This window comes from Crinia signifera, chromosome 7 (assembly GCF_055691185.1).
Source record: "Crinia signifera chromosome 7, ASM5569118v1, whole genome shotgun sequence".
NCBI lineage: Eukaryota > Metazoa > Chordata > Amphibia > Anura > Myobatrachidae > Crinia > Crinia signifera.
This window is the reverse complement of record NC_139223.1, coordinates 76,271,264-76,289,897: the sequence shown is the minus strand read 5'-3', so window position 1 is coordinate 76,289,897 and position 18,634 is coordinate 76,271,264. Positions and strand designations below refer to the sequence as shown.

At 42.6% G+C, this 18,634-nt stretch overlaps 1 protein-coding gene across 1 annotated transcript in view; it reads left to right on the top strand.

Annotated features, from left to right (window-relative positions):
• CLEC16A (C-type lectin domain containing 16A) overlaps positions 1 to 18,634 on the top strand; it is a 311,322-nt gene that overhangs the window by 30,029 nt on the left and 262,659 nt on the right. Inside the window, exons 5-7 of the mRNA XM_083153350.1 lie at positions 480 to 585; positions 13,955 to 13,960; positions 18,070 to 18,193. Of these exons, the coding sequence (XP_083009476.1) occupies positions 480 to 585; positions 13,955 to 13,960; positions 18,070 to 18,193 (236 nt within the window). The remainder of the gene's footprint in view (positions 1 to 479; positions 586 to 13,954; positions 13,961 to 18,069; positions 18,194 to 18,634) is intronic.

Here is an 18,634-nt window from a genome sequence, read left to right as displayed (position 1 = left end):
GACCATGGAAATATCAGTACAAGCATGCATTAGCAGGGTGTCGGACGAGATCCCGACATCGGGATCCCGACTGTTAAAACACCGACAGACGGGTTCCCAACGGCCACTGCTATACTCCCTCATGGGGGTCCACGGCCCCCATAGAGGGAGAATAGAATAGGTGGCGAGCGTAGTGAGCCACTGTGCCTGCAGCGTGGCGAGCCCACAAGGGGCTTAGTTGCGCTCACCATGCTGTCTGAGTCCGGCCAGTCGGGATCCCGATGTCGGGATAATGACTATCGGGATCCCGACTGTCGGACCCTATACCACACCCGCACTAGTAAGCAGTATTGTTGTATCACATCAGTACAGACCCTTTAATCTTGTAATAATCTTGTAGTCCACCACTTAGCGATCAGTGAGAATAATCTGCTAAAAACAGATTCCCTATTATTTAGTATTTGTATCATGTAATTATTTGTGTGCTTCATTTCTTCCAGCACACCAATGATTTTGCTCTTTACACTGAGGCGATAAAGTTCTTTAATCATTCTGAACACATGGTCCGGGTGGCAGTGCGGAACATAACGTTAAATATTTACAAAGGTAAGAAAGATTTAATAACAATTCTTCTGATAAGTTTGTTGATGAAGTGGAGTAGATCACACCATCACCTGAATAGGTTGTATGCATTATTCCCCACGGCATTGTTACTGTAGCGACATTGCAATGTGGGTTGAGCAAGGCATGCTGCACTTGTTCGCGTTGCTGCTGGTTCCCATTGAAGTGAATGGGAGGTCATCGCATTCGCACGCAGGCTCCCACTCACTTCAGTGGCATAGCAGGAGCATATGAAACACCTACAGTATGTGCAGGCCTGCTCACACTCACTTCAGTGGCATAGCAGGAGCATATGAAACACCTATGTGCAGGCCTGCTCACACTCACTTCAGTGGCATAGCAGGAGCATATGAAACACCTATGTGCAGGCCTGCTCACACTCACTTCAGTGGCATAGCAGGAGCATATGAAACACCTATGTGCAGGCCTGCTCACATTCACTTCAGTGACATAGCAGGAGCTTGCAAACATTTACTCCCCACTAGACCATGACATCCTTGCATTACAGCAAGGGTGTAAAAGGACACATCTGTAGCAGTATGGTGCCACCAACATCTTACTAATAAACTCTGCTCTTTCTGCTGTTAAGAGAAACACCTGAATGACGTAAAAAAACCTACGCGTCCCACTTTCACCAGCAATCCTACGTTTCCAGACACACTATTTAGAGCATACATACTGTGCAGTATTTGGAACAGCGGCACTATATCATTGCTCCTGTATGCACTACACACACTAATCCATCATCATGTTAAACAGTGCAGACTTCAGACATGTGATTACCCAACACGTGATGTGCTCCTGCGTACACGCTACACATTGTGCCGCACATTGTACATCGCATCACCCTATCTCACGTGCAGCACATCAGATGGGACAGTGCGATGTGTAAGAAATAGATTGGGTGTCCTGCAAAATTGTCACTGTTCATACTGTATCATATTATAGTGTGTACCCAGTTTTAAAATAAATTCCATCCATTTTTTTCCTGAGATGCTCTATATCCAGATATTAATCTAAAGGTTACTTACTGGAGGACTAGAATTCAGACTCTTTGGTGTGTCCCATCCTGCTTTTATTTTCTGCTTACTCCTGCTCATTAACAATAGGTAACATTGTAGGTGGGCAACATGCCCGTTTAAGTCTTACATTGCTGCCTGTGGCCTACTAATTGCCACAATCTCCTATTATGACAACATGTGGCACATAAAGGACAAAAGGAGGCGGTATGCTGTGCTGATTAATTAATGTGCAGTATAAATAAAGAAATGTAAATTGACTAAACCCTATATAAAAAGTTGGGTACTTGTTTCCTAGCACGGCGCCTCCGATTTTGATTGCATTACATCTTATACAATCGCATTGCATGCGATGCGATCCGATTTTTAATTGTACAAGCACCTTGATGGGTGCTTTTAATGTTAAATGCGCCCCCATTGGCAACGCCACCCCCACTATCAACGCCAACCCGAAGCGTGGCGAGTGGCGGTGGTACGCATCCTCCGACCTTTTCATACCCCCACTATCCACGTCGGCGTGCAGTTGATTTTAGATAGTGTGGGGACACGGATTACTTTACATGTATTGCGCATCCCCTCACGGGGCTCGCTTCGGGCTCGTATTTCGCGGGGCTCGCTGTGCTCACCACGCTTCGGGCTCGGTGGCTCACTGCACCCGCCACACTAGCTAAAATCAACTCCACGCCGACGTGGATAGTGGGGGTCTGAAACGGTCGGAGGATGCGTACCACCGCCTCTCTGGCTCGCTGCGCTCACCAAGCTTCGGGTTGGCGTTGATCCTGGGGGTGGCGTTGACTATGGGGGGGCCATTTAACATTGTAAAGCTGCCTGAGCGCAGCAAAACGCATCTTTAAGGAGCCCAGAGAGGAGGATCAGCAGTTGAGGACCTGTAGGGCGCTACACCGATATCATCAGCCCGCCGCCTGACTGATATTTATCTGCGGCATTCAGGTCCCCACTGCATACACAGACAGCCGACTGGGAAGTGAGTCCAGCAGCCGCTGTCTGCACCAGAAGCTTGTGGTACTTATGCCAGCTGACTGATAGTGATTTGCGGCATTCAAGCCTATACTGTGCACGCAGGCAGCCGGCTGGGAAGCAAGTGTGTCAGCCGCTGTGTGCACTGGATATCTACGCTGTCCACACCAGCACACAGAAAGGCTGGGCTGGCTACTAATTCAGTGGAGCACAGAGTCCAGAGTCGGGCCACTGGCTACTGCAGCACTCGGACCAAAAGGGTGTTAAAATATATCAGGCACCTACTTGATACATCCATCGGGCAAATTTGCACCTGCCCGGGTGAGTGGAGGAGACAATACCAAGTACCATCAAGGAATCCCTGTGATATATACGGTGTGGGTCCGTCCTGAAAGCCCCAATTCCACCTGGAAATATCTATAAAATCTTGCTTACAACAAATCTGTGCGAGACTGTAACACCTGCCCACACCTGGCAATTTTTCCATCCAATCAGGAACTGGTAATTATCAATACCTCTCATGCTAATGCAGTGAAATGGCTTTTTAGAATTATTTTATTGAATTGTTGCATGCATGCAAATTACTGTTTTTTATTGTAATTGTATTTACTGTGTTTTTTTGTGTGTTTTTTGGTTTAATAAATTGTTTTAGCGTACAGAAGGTGCCCACTGGTCCTTTGTTCTTTAAGGACCCAAGGGTGCTTGTACAATCAAAAATCGTATACGATCGCATTGTATGGCATATGATGCGATGCAATATTTTATTGTACAATATCGCGTCACATACCATCGTATATCTTATATAGTCTAATAGTATACGATGCGATGGGCGCCGTTGTAGGAAACAAGTACCAAAAGTTGTTATAGAAAACACGTTTTCTGGATAAAGCTGAAGAGCCAGTGAAACGCGTCAGCTTTATGGTGTTACCACAGTACCCCAGGTCACCAAACAAAGAACCAACCGAGCCAGGACCCAGCCAGCCCCTGTCCAATCATTGGATTGTTACAGGACATTCCCATTCGCTACTTACGACTCTTTAGAGACTTCCAACCTTTGACTGGCCCACATCCATTTTGGGAGGAATGCCACCTCTAAAGCCGGACAATACCAAGGTGTTCCATTCATCCAAGCAGAGTAGTCACATCTCTTTTGTCCTTGTAAGGGACCCTTTCTGGAACGGACACTAGCCTATTCACTGTGGATCAAGGGTGACTATATATATATATATATATATATATATATATATATATATATATATATATATATATATATATATATATATATATATATATATATAGCAAATTCACACCGAATCAGACTGGTTTTTTTTATAACTTTTTGTATTGAGTTTATTTAATTTACATTTCTCTTAAATATACTGCCATTGGTTATTCAGCGCAACATACCCCCACCTTTTTTCATGTGTGGGATTGGCACCCCACTACATCCTTGCTGCTGCTTCCACTTCAGCGTCCCCATGATAACTATTTATCTTCTACCTGACACATAAAGTTGTATTGTACATAAAACATTCATAAGTGTGCAGGTCACTACATCTCACCAAGTCAGCAAGTCCATAATCTGAAATACTCAGTGTTTCTATACTACGTTCCATGCTCTAATTGGCTGCAGCTTGTAATAGCCCAGCCAACAACAAAACTAATTCCAAGCAGATGTGACGGAGATGGAAAAATTAGGACATTTGTTCTGGGCCATTTAAAGAATAAAAGAAATGAGCCAGTGAGCAAACCCACACATATCCCCCTAATCTCTGTGATTTAGGAAACAATATTTTAGTTAAGAAGGGGGAGATCAAGTCTTAAGATTACAAACTGAGAAGTTGTTCATAACACAATTTAGTATGTACTTGATAAGTGCTACTTCATAGCTGATATTGGATATACCGAGCATCACTAAAGCTATATTACTGGCTGTACAGTGCCACTCCCACTCCAGTCACCCTGCAAGCCACATCCAGGGGCCACGGGACAGCGTCCCCTCACTACGCTCGCCATGCTGTGGGCACTATTATATTCTCACTCTATGCCCATTTTAGTAAAATATGAAAAAGCACCTTAAAAAAAAAAATGAAAGTTGACCTTATTCATGTTAACCATGTCGGTTTACCTTAAGCTTGTGTCGACCTAGGGTATGTCAATCAAGTGCCGACCTAGTCACTTTCGAACAGTAGTGGTCGACCTAGTGACTGCATTCTGTTTCTTTATAAAGAGTGTAAATAAATTGCACACCTTTCCTACTTAGGTCAGACTGCAGCTTAATCTAATGATGAGCATAGACTGTCATGCTAATAGATATTTTGGTACTTGTTTCCTAGAACGGCCACAACGATTTAGATCGTTGTGGTCGTAAGATAAAAAATCGGATCGATCGCATCGCATGCGATTTGGTCGCATACGATGCGACCGATCCGATCGACCGATTTTTCACCCGATTTTATTTTTTTTTTCACCAGATTTGTTTAAATTGCCCCCCCAAATGTTAATAAGTGTGCTAGACCCCACGATAGACGTGAACCCGAAGCGTGGCGAGCGCAGCGAGCCCGCGAGGGGCGGCGGTGCGCGTCCTCCGACCTTTTCATTCCCCTACTATCCACTAGGGCGTGGAGTGAGAATATAATAGTGTGGCGAGCGCAGCGAGCCACCGAGCCCGAAGCGTGGCGAGCGCAGCGAGCCCCGCGAGGGGACGCGTCTAACTTCACAGGTATACGCGTCCCCTCGCGGGGCTCGCTGCGCTCGCCACGCTTCGGGCTCGGTGGCTCGCTGCGCTCGCCACACTATTATATTCTCACTCCACGCCCTAGTGGATAGTAGGGGAATGAAAAGGTCGGAGGACGCGCACCGCCGCCCCTCGCGGGCTCGCTGCGCTCGCCACGCTTCGGGTTCACGTCTATCGTGGGGTCATGGCGGGCACATAAAAAATGTGAAATGGGTCATATTGGCCCATTTCACCTTTTTTATCATTTTTCCCTATGTGAGATGGACTTAATCAAGTCCATCTCATCTTGTGCCATTATAATGGCACAAGACCGACCGATTTCAATGTTAAAAGATTTTTTAACATTGAAGTCTATGGAAAAATCGGGTCAATCGGTCGGTCGCATCGCGGCCGATTTTAATTGGTCGCGACCGACCGATTGACCCGATTTCTGTCAATCAAAGTGAAAAAATTGTAAAAAATCGGCCACATCGTGAGGATCGTGTCCCTTAATTAAAAGCCACGATCACTCACGATTGTGGCCGTTCTAGGAAACAAGTACCGATATTTTATCTGACAGCCGGATACCCAGCAGATATTGGGGGAAATTTACTGGGGAAGATTCGAGTTCTATTTCGTATGGGCAACCAATCAGAATCTAATTATTTATTTAGCACCTTCTAAAAGATAAAAGATAGTATCTGATTTGTTGCCCATAGCAACATCCAATGTGAAATAGACCTCACATCGTAATACATTTCCCCCAATGTGTCCATACACTGGGGCAGATGTATTAAGCCTTAACAAGAGATAAATGCAAGGGTGATAAGGAGCGATAAACGTCCAGCCAATCAGCTCCATACTCACTTTTTTCAAACACAGCCTGTAACATGGCAGTTAACAGGTGATTGGCGGGACGTTTATCGCTCCTTATCACTCTTGCATTTATCTCTTGTTAAGGCTTAATACATCTGCCCCAATGTGAGCTATGCAAAGTGTATGGCCATGATAACGGCGTTCATCCTCTGGGGGAGCTATAAACTAGAAAATGTCAGGCAGTTGCCATGGTAGTGTATACACTTTCAGATGCGGCCGACTGTGAGCATGTTTTCTCATGACCAATCATCTGGTCATCACAGTAGCACACTGTAATCTATGGATTGAGCATATAATTGCAAAATGAATGCCTGGCTAAAAATTGATCCTGGGGGTGGCGTTGACTATGGGGGGGCCATTTAACATTGTAAAGCTGCCTGAGCGCAGCGAAACGCGTCTTTAAGGAGCCCAGAGAGGAGGATCAGCAGTTGAGGACCTGTAGGGCGCTACACCGATACCATCAGCCCGCCGCCTGACTGATATTTATCTGCGGCATTCAGGTCCCCACTGCATACACAGACAGCCGACTGGGAAGTGAGTCCAGCAGCCGCTGTCTGCACCAGAAGCTTGTGGTACTTATGCCAGCTGACTGATAGTGATTTGCGGCATTCAAGCCTATACTGTGCACGCAGGCAGCCGGCTGGGAAGCAAGTGTGTCAGCCGCTGTGCGCACTGGATATCTACGCTGTCCACACCAGCACACAGAAAGGCTGGGCTGGCTACTAATTCAGTGGAGCACAGAGTCCAGAGTCGGGCCACTGGCTACTGCAGCACTCGGACCAAAAGGGTGTTAAAATATATCAGGCACCTACTTGATACATCCATCGGGCAAATTTGCACCTGCCCGGGTGAGTGGAGGAGACAATACCAAGTACCATCAAGGAATCCCTGTGATATATACGGTGTGGGTCCGTCCTGAAAGCCCCAATTCCACCTGGAAATATCTATAAAATCTTGCTTACAACAAATCTGTGCGAGACTGTAACACCTGCCCACACCTGGCAATTTTTCCATCCAATCAGGAACTGGTAATTATCAATACCTCTCATGCTAATGCAGTGAAATGGCTTTTTAGAATTATTTTATTGAATTGTTGCATGCATGCAAATTACTGTTTTTTATTGTAATTGTATTTACTGTGTTTTTTTGTGTGTTTTTTGGTTTAATAAATTGTTTTAGCGTACAGAAGGCGCCCACTGGTCCTTTGTTCTTTAAGGACCCAAGGGTGCTTGTACAATCAAAAATCGTATACGATCGCATTGTATGGCATATGATGCGATGCAATATTTTATTGTACAATATCGCGTCACATACCATCGTATATCTTATATAGTCTAATAGTATACGATGCGATGGGCGCCGTTGTAGGAAACAAGTACCAAAAGTTGTTATAGAAAACACGTTTTCTGGATAAAGCTGAAGAGCCAGTGAAACGCGTCAGCTTTATGGTGTTACCACAGTACCCCAGGTCACCAAACAAAGAACCAACCGAGCCAGGACCCAACCAGCCCCTCTCCAATCATTGGATTGTTACAGGACATTCCCATTCGCTACTTACGACTCTTTAGAGACTTCCAACCTTTGACTGGCCCACATCCATTTTGGGAGGAATGCCACCTCTAAAGCCGGACAATACCAAGGTGTTCCATTCATCCAAGCAGAGTAGTCACATCTCTTTTGTCCTTGTAAGGGACCCTCTCTGGAACGGACACTAGCCTATTCACTGTGGATCAAGGGTGAATATATATATATATATATATATATATATATATATATATATATATATATATATATATATATATATATATATATATATATATATATATATATATATATATATATATATATATATATATATATATATATATATAGCAAATGCACACCGAATCAGACTGTTTTTTTTTATAACTTTTTGTATTGAGTTTATTTAATTTACATTTCTCTTAAATATACTGCCATTGGTTATTCAGCGCAACATACCCCCACCTTTTTTCATGTGTGGGATTGGCACCCCACTACATCCTTGCTGCTGCTTCCACTTCAGCGTCCCCATGATAACTATTTATCTTCTACCTGACACATAAAGTTGTATTGTACATAAAACATTCATAAGTGTGCAGGTCACTACATCTCACCAAGTCAGCAAGTCCATAATCTGAAATACTCAGTGTTTCTATACTACGTTCCATGCTCTAATTGGCTGCAGCTTGTAATAGCCCAGCCAACAACAAAACTAATTCCAAGCAGATGTGACGGAGATGGAAAAATTAGGACATTTGTTCTGGGCCATTTCAAGAATAAAAGAAATGAGCCAGTGAGCAAACCCACACATATCCCCCTAATCTCTGTGATTTAGGAAACAATATTTTAGTTAAGAAGGGGGAGATCAAGTCTTAAGATTACAAACTGAGAAGTTGTTCATAACACAATTTAGTATGTACTTGATAAGTGCTACTTCATAGCTGATATTGGATATACCGAGCATCACTAAAGCTATATTACTGGCTGTACAGTGCCACTCCCACTCCAGTCACCCTGCAAGCCACATCCAGGGGCCACGGGACAGCGTCCCCTCACTACGCTCGCCATGCTGTGGGCACTATTATATTCTCACTCTATGCCCATTTTAGTAAAATATGAAAAAGCACCTTAAAAAAAAAAATGAAAGTTGACCTTATTCATGTTAACCATGTCGGTTTACCTTAAGCTTGTGTCGACCTAGGGTATGTCAATCAAGTGCCGACCTAGTCACTTTCGAACAGTAGTGGTCGACCTAGTGACTGCATTCTGTTTCTTTATAAAGAGTGTAAATAAATTGCACACCTTTCCTACTTAGGTCAGACTGCAGCTTAATCTAATGATGAGCATAGACTGTCAGGCTAATAGATATTTTATCTGACAGCCGGATACCCAGCAGATATTGGGGGAAATTTACTGGGGAAGATTCGAGTTCTATTTCGTATGGGCAACCAATCAGAATCTACTTATTTATTTAGCACCTTCTAAAAGATAAAAGATAGTATCTGATTTGTTGCCCATAGCAACATCCAATGTGAAATAGACCTCACATCGTAATACATTTCCCCCAATGTGTCCATACACTGTGAGCTATGCAAAGTGTATGGCCATGATAACGGCGTTCATCCTCTGGGGGAGCTATAAACTAGAAAATGTCAGGCAGTTGCCATGGTAGTGTATACACGTTCAGATGCGGCCGACTGTGAGCATGTTTTCTCATGACCAATCATCTGGTCATCACAGTAGCACACTGTAATCTATGGATTGGGCATATAATTGCATAATGAATGCCTGGCTAAAAATTGATTCAACATGTGCAGTAAAAAAAAATCAATTATGCGTAACAATATCTCTTTACAGATGGGCGCCCTTCATTCTTGCAGGGGCTGGTGGTCGGATCGACAGCTGCCGTAAGGGGACGTGCGTGCGTTCCCTTACTACGGAGCTCTTCACTGGTCCCCGCCACTTCGCCGCCAGTCCCAGCCGCCCGCTCCCACCTCCCCACTAAACTCCCCCCTAACCCTGCCAGTCTCCCTGAAGCGGAGACGGGCAGGGTTCATGTCCCCCGCCGCCTGGAAACTGGGAAGCGCACATGTGTGTGTGGGATGCTCGCACGTCCCAGTCAGATGGAGTGCCATCTCGCCAGCGGTGGCAATCTGGCAAGCCCCGGCGCTGACTGAGAGGTGCTCCATCTGTATCTGCGGTCCTCCAAGTGTGTGGGTGTGTGGGTGGGTGGGGGACCGTAGTCAAACTCAGAGCATATCTCAATAAGCTTGACTGAATATTTGAAGAACCTCTTGTAAGTAAGTGTAGCATGGGGGGAGGTGTGTGTGTGTGTGTGTGTGTTATCCACGGCCACCTGGAGGGTGATTTTGGAAAGCCACAGCGGGGGAGGAAGAGGGGTAATAAGCAGAGACTTTATGGGATGTGTCTATGGAGGTGAAGATAATGCCCCATCTTCTATCCCCTATTATAAACTGCCTCCCCATCGTATTTACTTGTTTTGTGCCTTTGCAATGCTACTGTGCTTGTGCGGTCTGCTGTAACTTGCTGGGGTCCTGAAATCCTTTTTATTGTCTGATTGGGTCCCAGAGCAGATTAGTTTGAGGATCACTGCTCCACCCTTCCCCTAATACAGCAATGATATTATTCCACAGAAACAAGGCAGACGTTGGTGTCTGATTTCTTCAGAAAGGCGTGATGATACCTTGCAGGCTCGCCTATGTGTAATAGTTACTGTACTGTATGTGGTCTAGGCCCTCTGTTAACTCTGAAGTTGGTAATATTTGTATTTGCTTGGATGACTGCATAGTAATTCATATTAATGCAAAAATACTAATTTGCTTCTCATTGAAGTTACATCACAGTATGCAGCAGTAACATCCGTACATGCTCCGTACAATGGCCCTTGCTTGGTTAATTCATATGAATATGTTTGTATTCTAAGGTTTATATTGCTTATCACAGTTTCCTATACAGATGGGGCCGCTCTTGTCTAGCCTGCCTGTGGCGAGTGTTGCTGTCTGTGCCTCTCATTACACTAATTAAACACAGTATTACGCTACAGTATGAATGACATACTGTATGGGCAGGCCAGACTCAAGCACAGAGCAGGTTCACAAAACGGCTTCTGAGCGTGAACCAGGGCTTTGTGGAAGCCCACATCTATGCAGCGAACAACGGCATAGATTTTACACGTCTAAGGGGAATGCTGAAGGTGCGTCTCATTACACTATTTAAACACACAGGGGCTGCTGACAAGGCACAGATGCTGCTATGAGGAACCGCAGCTTCCGTCCTCTACCCACACTGCTGTCCAGGTTTGGGCAGGTGCTGCTGTGAAACAGGGAGCTGAGCACCTAGCAGGAGCTGACCCACTAGAGAGCAGGAATCCTCATTGTCACCTCCCCCCATTCCAGCGATGGTTCCCTGGCTGCAGAGGAAGCCAGAAACCCCTTCAAGCTGGGCAGACATTTGGAGGGGAGAATATCTCCCCCCGGTACTAAGGTCCAAATGATCTCTTGGCAGCCCTAATGCTAATCTCCCCACCATTGTAGTTATAACAGTTGTACTGTACATGGTCACCTTAAGAAGGATTATGTGTGACCTCACAATTATACTGTTTTGCATGTGTACCTAGCTTTACAAGGCAGGGTGCAGATATGAGCTGACTAAAGGTCCATACACACTGGACATTTTTGCCCGGAGTGTATGCACAGTGATGATGGGGAAAATCGCTCACTGCATACACACTGAGTGATTTTTCTGGGGTGAACAACTTTCTATAGCAGGACGATCCCAACAGATGGGCAGCAGCCAGTAATGATGCAGCTTTTGAGCTAATAGCAGCTCGGACGACAAAACTGAGCTGCTTTCAGCTTAAAATCGCCCAATTTGTATGGGTCTTAAGTGTGCACTGGCTGCCTGGAGGTTCTCGATTTGAGCCTACTAAGTGCTGAAAATATGTGGTAAAAAGTAATAGGATGAGAGATTCAGAAAGTGAGAGATTTGGTCAGAAATCTCCAGTTTTTTTTAAAGAAAAAAACAGTCTGATTTAGCAGTGTAAATGATTGCCGCTTTAAATAAAAATTGAAATTTCTTACTAAATCTCTCACTTTCTGAATCTCTCCTCCTATTACATTTCACCCATAGTTTCATTTTGCAAGGCTGGTGTATTTAAATGATAAATATGCACAGAGGGCACATTCAGTGGGGATTTGCAAGAAGCATATTTCTAGGCATAGTTCCAGCAAGGTTACATACACACAAGAAAAATATATAAAGAACATTCCAATGTTTCCTCACTCTGATCATTTCAAATCTACATGAAGCTAAACATAAAAATAAATAAGGATGGCAGTGCGTGTGTGTATGAGTGTATGTGTATAGGGTTTTTCAAAGTGTGTATTGAACTTCTCCAAAGTTTCGGGGACAAGCCCCTTTGTCAAGATGCAGGAACAATATATATAACACTTTCTACTGTGTGCACGCTCTGCCCCATCCACCGACATGCAAAGCTTTTTCAAGAACACACAAATAATTTGCATTATTTTAGTGGGACCGGTGAGGACACTTTTGCACATATAGATTCATTGTGTGTTTAATGCAAAGCTGTCCATTCAGTAAGGAAATGGTTTCACAATTTTACATAAGGTGGGTTATTCAATGCAAATCTGATACATTAAACCATGTAGAACACACATAGCACACAAAAAGGTTTTATTTAGTCCCAGTTTGGTAAGTGGTAAACATAACCTGTATAAATGATTTTGCTGCACACAGTCCTTATAGGAATTTTTGCATTATATGTGCTTTGCATTGTTATGCAAATGAACACCACTAGATGGCACTAGTGCACTAAACCTATTCATAGCTTCTAAATATAGATATTTTCAATGAACTTCACTGTAGGCTTTGTCCTTACCAATACACAATAGCTGTTAAGAGTAAATGCTGATTTCCCAAGAAAACCCATTACATTCTCTTCATCTCAGAACATTTGTGCTACAGTGGTGTGCTTATTAGTAGTGCATATACTATATCACTCAATAGTTCGTTTTTCGTGTGAATGTGTTTTCTTGGGACGTGCTCTGTAACTGGTTTACAAGAAACCACTTTACAGCAATAGCCAATCATACAAGGACACAGCGTGCTTGTAATTAGTCACTTAGAACCACCAGCTCCATTTTTCATTACAACATGTTACTCCTTTGTGCTTCACTTGTGATACCCCACAAAGGCATGATAACAAATATCTCAGGAAGAGAAATAGTTTGGCTTTTAATCTACAAATTGCTTGATAGTGATTTTTAAATACTTTTCAGTACTATAATCATAAGTTATTGTATAATTTAGTAATAAATGTAATGAATAAACATTCTGAAAAACCTATAGTATTCTTGCAGTATATAATATGTATGTGTTATATCATTGAGAGAATAATCTGTATATTTACTGCTCTGATTTTATAACTACGATACTAGATTGGAAATTAATGCCTCCATGGCTAGAAGTTTTTTATTTGTGAACACATTTGAACACTTTTTTTTTTTTTTTGTTTTGTACATGATAACTCGGTGTGGGGTAGATGTGTGAAGCAGTGATAAGGGAGGAGAATTGATAAAGTGCCTGGTACTTTATCACCAGCCAATCAGCTCATAACTATCCCCTTTTAAACCCAGCCTGTAACTTAACAGTCAGGAGCTGATTGGCCAGTGATAAAGTACCAGGCACTTCATCACTTCTGCTCCCTTATCAATGCTTCATACATCTACCCTTGTATCCTCTGTAATGCACTATTGACTTTTCAAAGTAGTCTCTATCCCTTTCCACGTATGTGCGCCAACGCTTGACGAGTCGGGCAAACACGTCGGCGAAGAAAAAAGATGGTGGTGGTTGTCAACACCAGGACCAAATGATAGTTTTCCCCCTCTTCATCAAAGTTGAAGTGTTGACCCATAAGGTGCTCTTTTATCTTTGGAAAGAGGTGAAAGTCTCTGGGCACAAGGTCAGGAATGTACGACGGCTGTGGTAGCACCTCCTTGAACTGCAGTGTTCAAATGTGTTCACAAATAAAATATGTATAGCCATGGAGGCATTACTTTTCCATCCAGCCTCATATCGCTGGATCTCATAGAGAAATTACTATGCTATTCTGCAATGTTCATCAGCACAGTTTCTGATGCTATTAACTATTTTCTGTTTTTTGCCCTCCCTTCCATGCTGATTCCTGTGTGCCATATTGCAGTGTCATGTAAGTTTTTTACCATTGCTTGTTCTATGCATGTATCTTCTTTGCGTAACTTGCATGAATTTAAATAAATATATTGGTTTTAGGCAACATGTGGCTCTTACGAGGGCCACATGTATGTATCCCGCCACAGGTTCCCATACCCATCCATCTTTGCAGTGATTTTTACACAAGAATCAGTGCAAAGATGGTTGATCATACTGATGTATATCATACAAAAATGCCAGGAATGATCTTCTGGTGTGTGCACTCACCCTAGTAAGAGCAGCAGGTACAGGATATGCAGATGGTGGAGGGCCGATAGTGTGATGGTCTGCGCAGTGTCTGGGGTAGGAGATGTATGGTGCTTCGCCTTTACCTTTTCAATGCTTAATGATGCTGTAATCTCCTGTTTAGAAATAGCAGCTCTAATGGCTTCCTTCCTTAACTTATTTTTGTCCTACCTGTTCACACACACAGTGCAATTTGGCATTTTCAAACATAGCACAATGATATATTTTCTATACTGTTTGCATCACAGTATGAAAATAAAGACCTATAGTAAATTAATTCCTCTCCAAATGGATTCCCTGTACATACGCAAATGAGTCCCGATTCACAAGGTCAGTGTTGTGAGTTCAGGACATAAGGATGACACGCAAGGGTGACACCTAGGCAATGACACGCAAGGGTGATACCTAGGCAGTGAGTTTATGGGGTAGCATTTGTATTCTCAACAGCGAGATATATCAGGTTGGTAACTACTATTGTTCTGTGAAAATATATTGAATTCTGTTTTTTAAATATTCGGTGGGGAGATGACATCAAAGGTGAAATGACAGACATTCAGAGGTAAGGAGCCCATACACGGTCCGTTGTGTACGGCTCCGTTCTGTACTATGCGATGCGCGCTCCCGCGCATCACATAGTACGGTACAAAAAGTATGTGCTGCACATACTTTTTGTACTAGGTACACATCGGATCGCAGTGCATGCACAATTGGATGCGATCCGATCCGATGTGTGCTGTTTAAGCACACAACGGATCCTATTAACGGACCATGTATGGGGGGCTGTAGATGTATGAAGGAGTGATAACTGAGTAGTGAGCCAGAGGAAAAGTGGCCCATGGCAACCAATCAACACTGAAGTAACATCTGTAATTTGCATAATTAAAAATTATACAGAGCAGCTGATTGGTTGCCATTGGACACTTCTCCCTTTTCACTGCTTCATAAATCTACCACATAGTGACAATACAGATGGTGATAGGTCTGGGGAGGATAGGTAGATTTTAGTATTGAATTAAAGTACAGAACGGACAGTACTGTGAGGCAATAATGCTAACCATTACACCATCCGTGCTGCCCCTTTATATGGTCTTCAAGAAAAAAAATGGCTTAAGAAAAATGTTGCAATTAGGTTGGACGATCCTGCCCACCCAGGGGCTACACCGTGATTTAACCGGGCTCCTGGCCGCACCCGCCAATGTAAGTAAAATCCCGGTATTGTTAAAATGCCCTGGTATTGGCTTCCTTAGTTGCAATCCCTAAAACTAAAAACCTATGTTTTAGACACCAAACTTCCCATCCCACATTGGGGCAGATGTATTAAGCCTTCAAAAAAGATGAATACAACGGTGATAAAGAGAGACAAACCACCAGCTAATTGGCTCCTAACGGTCATGTTATAGGCTGTTTGAACAATTGTAGTTAGGAGCTAATTTTCTGGACGTTTTTCACTCTCTTTAAGGCTTAATACTTCTGCCCCATTTGATATTATTAAAAAAATATGCAATTTCCCACATTGTCCAGGTTTTTTCTCTTGGTTTCAGTTGTGTTGGCTGTTCTAATTGTGTGAGAATTTTGTAATTATGGAACATATAATGGAAGCTGTTTATTTTGAAGTCCTAGCTAGATTCCAGGTATTTAAATATAGCAAAGAAAAACATTTTGATTAAATGTTGGTGAAAAAAAGAATTGAGTGACATTTTATGGGCAACCTTTGGTGGGTAATGGTAAGCCTGACTTGCTTAGCTTGTCATGGTGCATGGAGTCTTCATAGCCATATCTAGTGCCAAGTTTAACAATGCAGAGCAATATATGGTGCCAAAGTAATGGTGCAAAGCCATATGGGGTACCAAAAGTACTGTACAGAGTCATATCAGGTGCCAAACTTACTCAATGTTTTTGCTGTTATTCCATTCACCATTGGGCAATATCCTAATACATGTTGAACAGTGGTTTTCCGGCACTAGATAATCCGGAACCTCTTTTAAAATGGACACAATAGGGTGGTGGGGGGGCAAATAGCATTTGGTGGGATAAGAGCCAGCTGGAGATTTCCGTAAGGCAGCGGAAGGGGAGAGACACACAGCTGTATGGGTCATGCAGCAGGGAGGTGAGATCAGCAGGTGCGTAAGTCACGCTGCAGAAGGAGATCATCAACGCGGTGGGTGGAGATCTGCGGCATAGCTGTCGTAGATCTGTGGAAAGTGGAGATCAGCGGCTGGGAGTTGTCGAGCTGCGCTGAGGACACGTAAGGTAGCTAGCTGTGGGGGTATCGGGATGTGAAGAGGATGCCAATGATAATCCGGCAAAACCGATTATCTGGAGTAGTGTCTGAACCGAAGGTGCCAGATTGTTGGTAGTCAACCTGTACCTGCGATCGCTGATAGATAATCGACTCACTCTGGGCTATCCTATTGTAGTTGTGTCTATGAGGTGGAACAGTGTCATTGTGTCTGAGGGGCAGATTTATTTAGTTTTGTGAAGTGATAGTGGCTATTTTGGGCATTTCTCACAGACATGTTGGCACTCGAAGGGTTAAGCTTGGTGAAGTGATAAAGGCTCAGGCACCGTATCCATGCCAATTGGCTCCTAACTGTCAAGTTACAGGCAGTGTGTGAGAAATGACAGTTATGAGCTGATTGGCCAGTGATAAAGTGCCTGTCACTTTATCACTTCACCAGCTTAACCCTTTGAGTGCCAACATCTCTGTGAGAGATGCGCAAAATAGCCACTAAAAATGCCAGCGTCGATCACATTTGTTATATATATATATATATATATATATATATATATATATATATATATATATATATATATATATATATATATATATATATATATAGTAAATATTACATGTCATTATGATGAATAAAAATGTTTTCACACCTATTTTTAAAAAATCCAGAATTGGATTCGATGACTGAGTGTTACAGCCCTTTCACAAGAAGTCATTGGTATAAGTTGGCAAAGCCGCCTTTTGTTATGTACATATAGAATCAGCTCTGGCAAAACACAGAGCATTTAAACCTAAAAGGAGAGATGATTAACATTAGGAAAACCGGTATGATATCAGACTCTCCTTTCTAACTTACATTATATGGACCTTGCAGATTTGGGGCATTATTTACCCAATCCATACTTCTAGGAGGAGCTTGTTCTCAAGTGGCAGGAATAAAATGTGTGTGAAGTGATAGGCATCCTGGGTGATTGGAGAAAAGGGAAATTCATTTGGACCCTACGCATTATATTTACTAAGTGTGTTATTGCAAATTGCCTTCAGAGTTTAAAACGCCAATACTATTCAATGCACAACCAGATGTGTTTAGCATTTTACAGTATTGCTGTTTAACATTTGAAAAGTCTCAGTTTAATAAATAGAGGTAACCCTGAAACATTGACTGTACAAGGCCTAATCCATTTTAAGCGCACAAATATCTATTCCTTCATGCTCTTATTCTATATAGCTAATACTGTATTTTGTTGCTTTTTTGTATATATAATTGTGTCTTAAAGTTTTTGCTTTTTATAAAGACTCAGCTTAAGCTACAGTAGATTTACAAGATGCCTCCTTACAGAGGCAGCCATAACATTTTTATTTATTCAATTGGAGGATGCAAATAAAAGAGGAAATATTGTTAGACATTTATGGGATAAGCTATACTCATTAAAAACACTGCTGAGTTCTCAGATACTGTGCATCTAGTCATTACCCCATTTACGTTAATGGAATGGGTAACGCTAGCATTGCTTACTAATTTGTTTAGTGTAGACCTATTTATATAATGCGCCTGGTGGAAGAACATGTCCCCTTTATTAACCCATTTTCTATGTTTTGAATTTTAGATAACAACCAGCCAATGCTGCACTATATTAGAGATAAAACCGCTGTACCGTATTTCTCCAATTTGGTCTGGTTCATTGGGATCCACGTTATCGAGCTGGATAAATGCGTTCAGACAGATGAAGAGTAAGTATGTGTATGTGTGTGTGTGTTTATTGGCATCGAAAAATTACTTTTATTAGGATTTAATAGATTATGTAGCTGTTAATGATTCCTGTGTAGAGATGACAGTAAAATATATTTCCACTAAATAAACACCTACCTCATCCCCTTCAAATACAGGAACGTCTAGTTCTCCCTTTACTCCCTCCTTCCTCCCCTTCTTCTTCATCCTTCCCCTCCCTTTTTTTGGAGACTTCACTATCTGTGTCTGTCTGCTTATCTAGGCCCTGCATTCTTTTAGAAATATACATATATGTAACAAACTGGACCATAATTATTTAATCTTAAAATAAAGATATATTGAAAGAGTAATAGGGTGACAATATATTTTATCACTTTATGTTCTTAAGATATTCCTATGGTGGACCATCAATAATCCGGCACCCTTGGTTTCAGCCCTGTGCC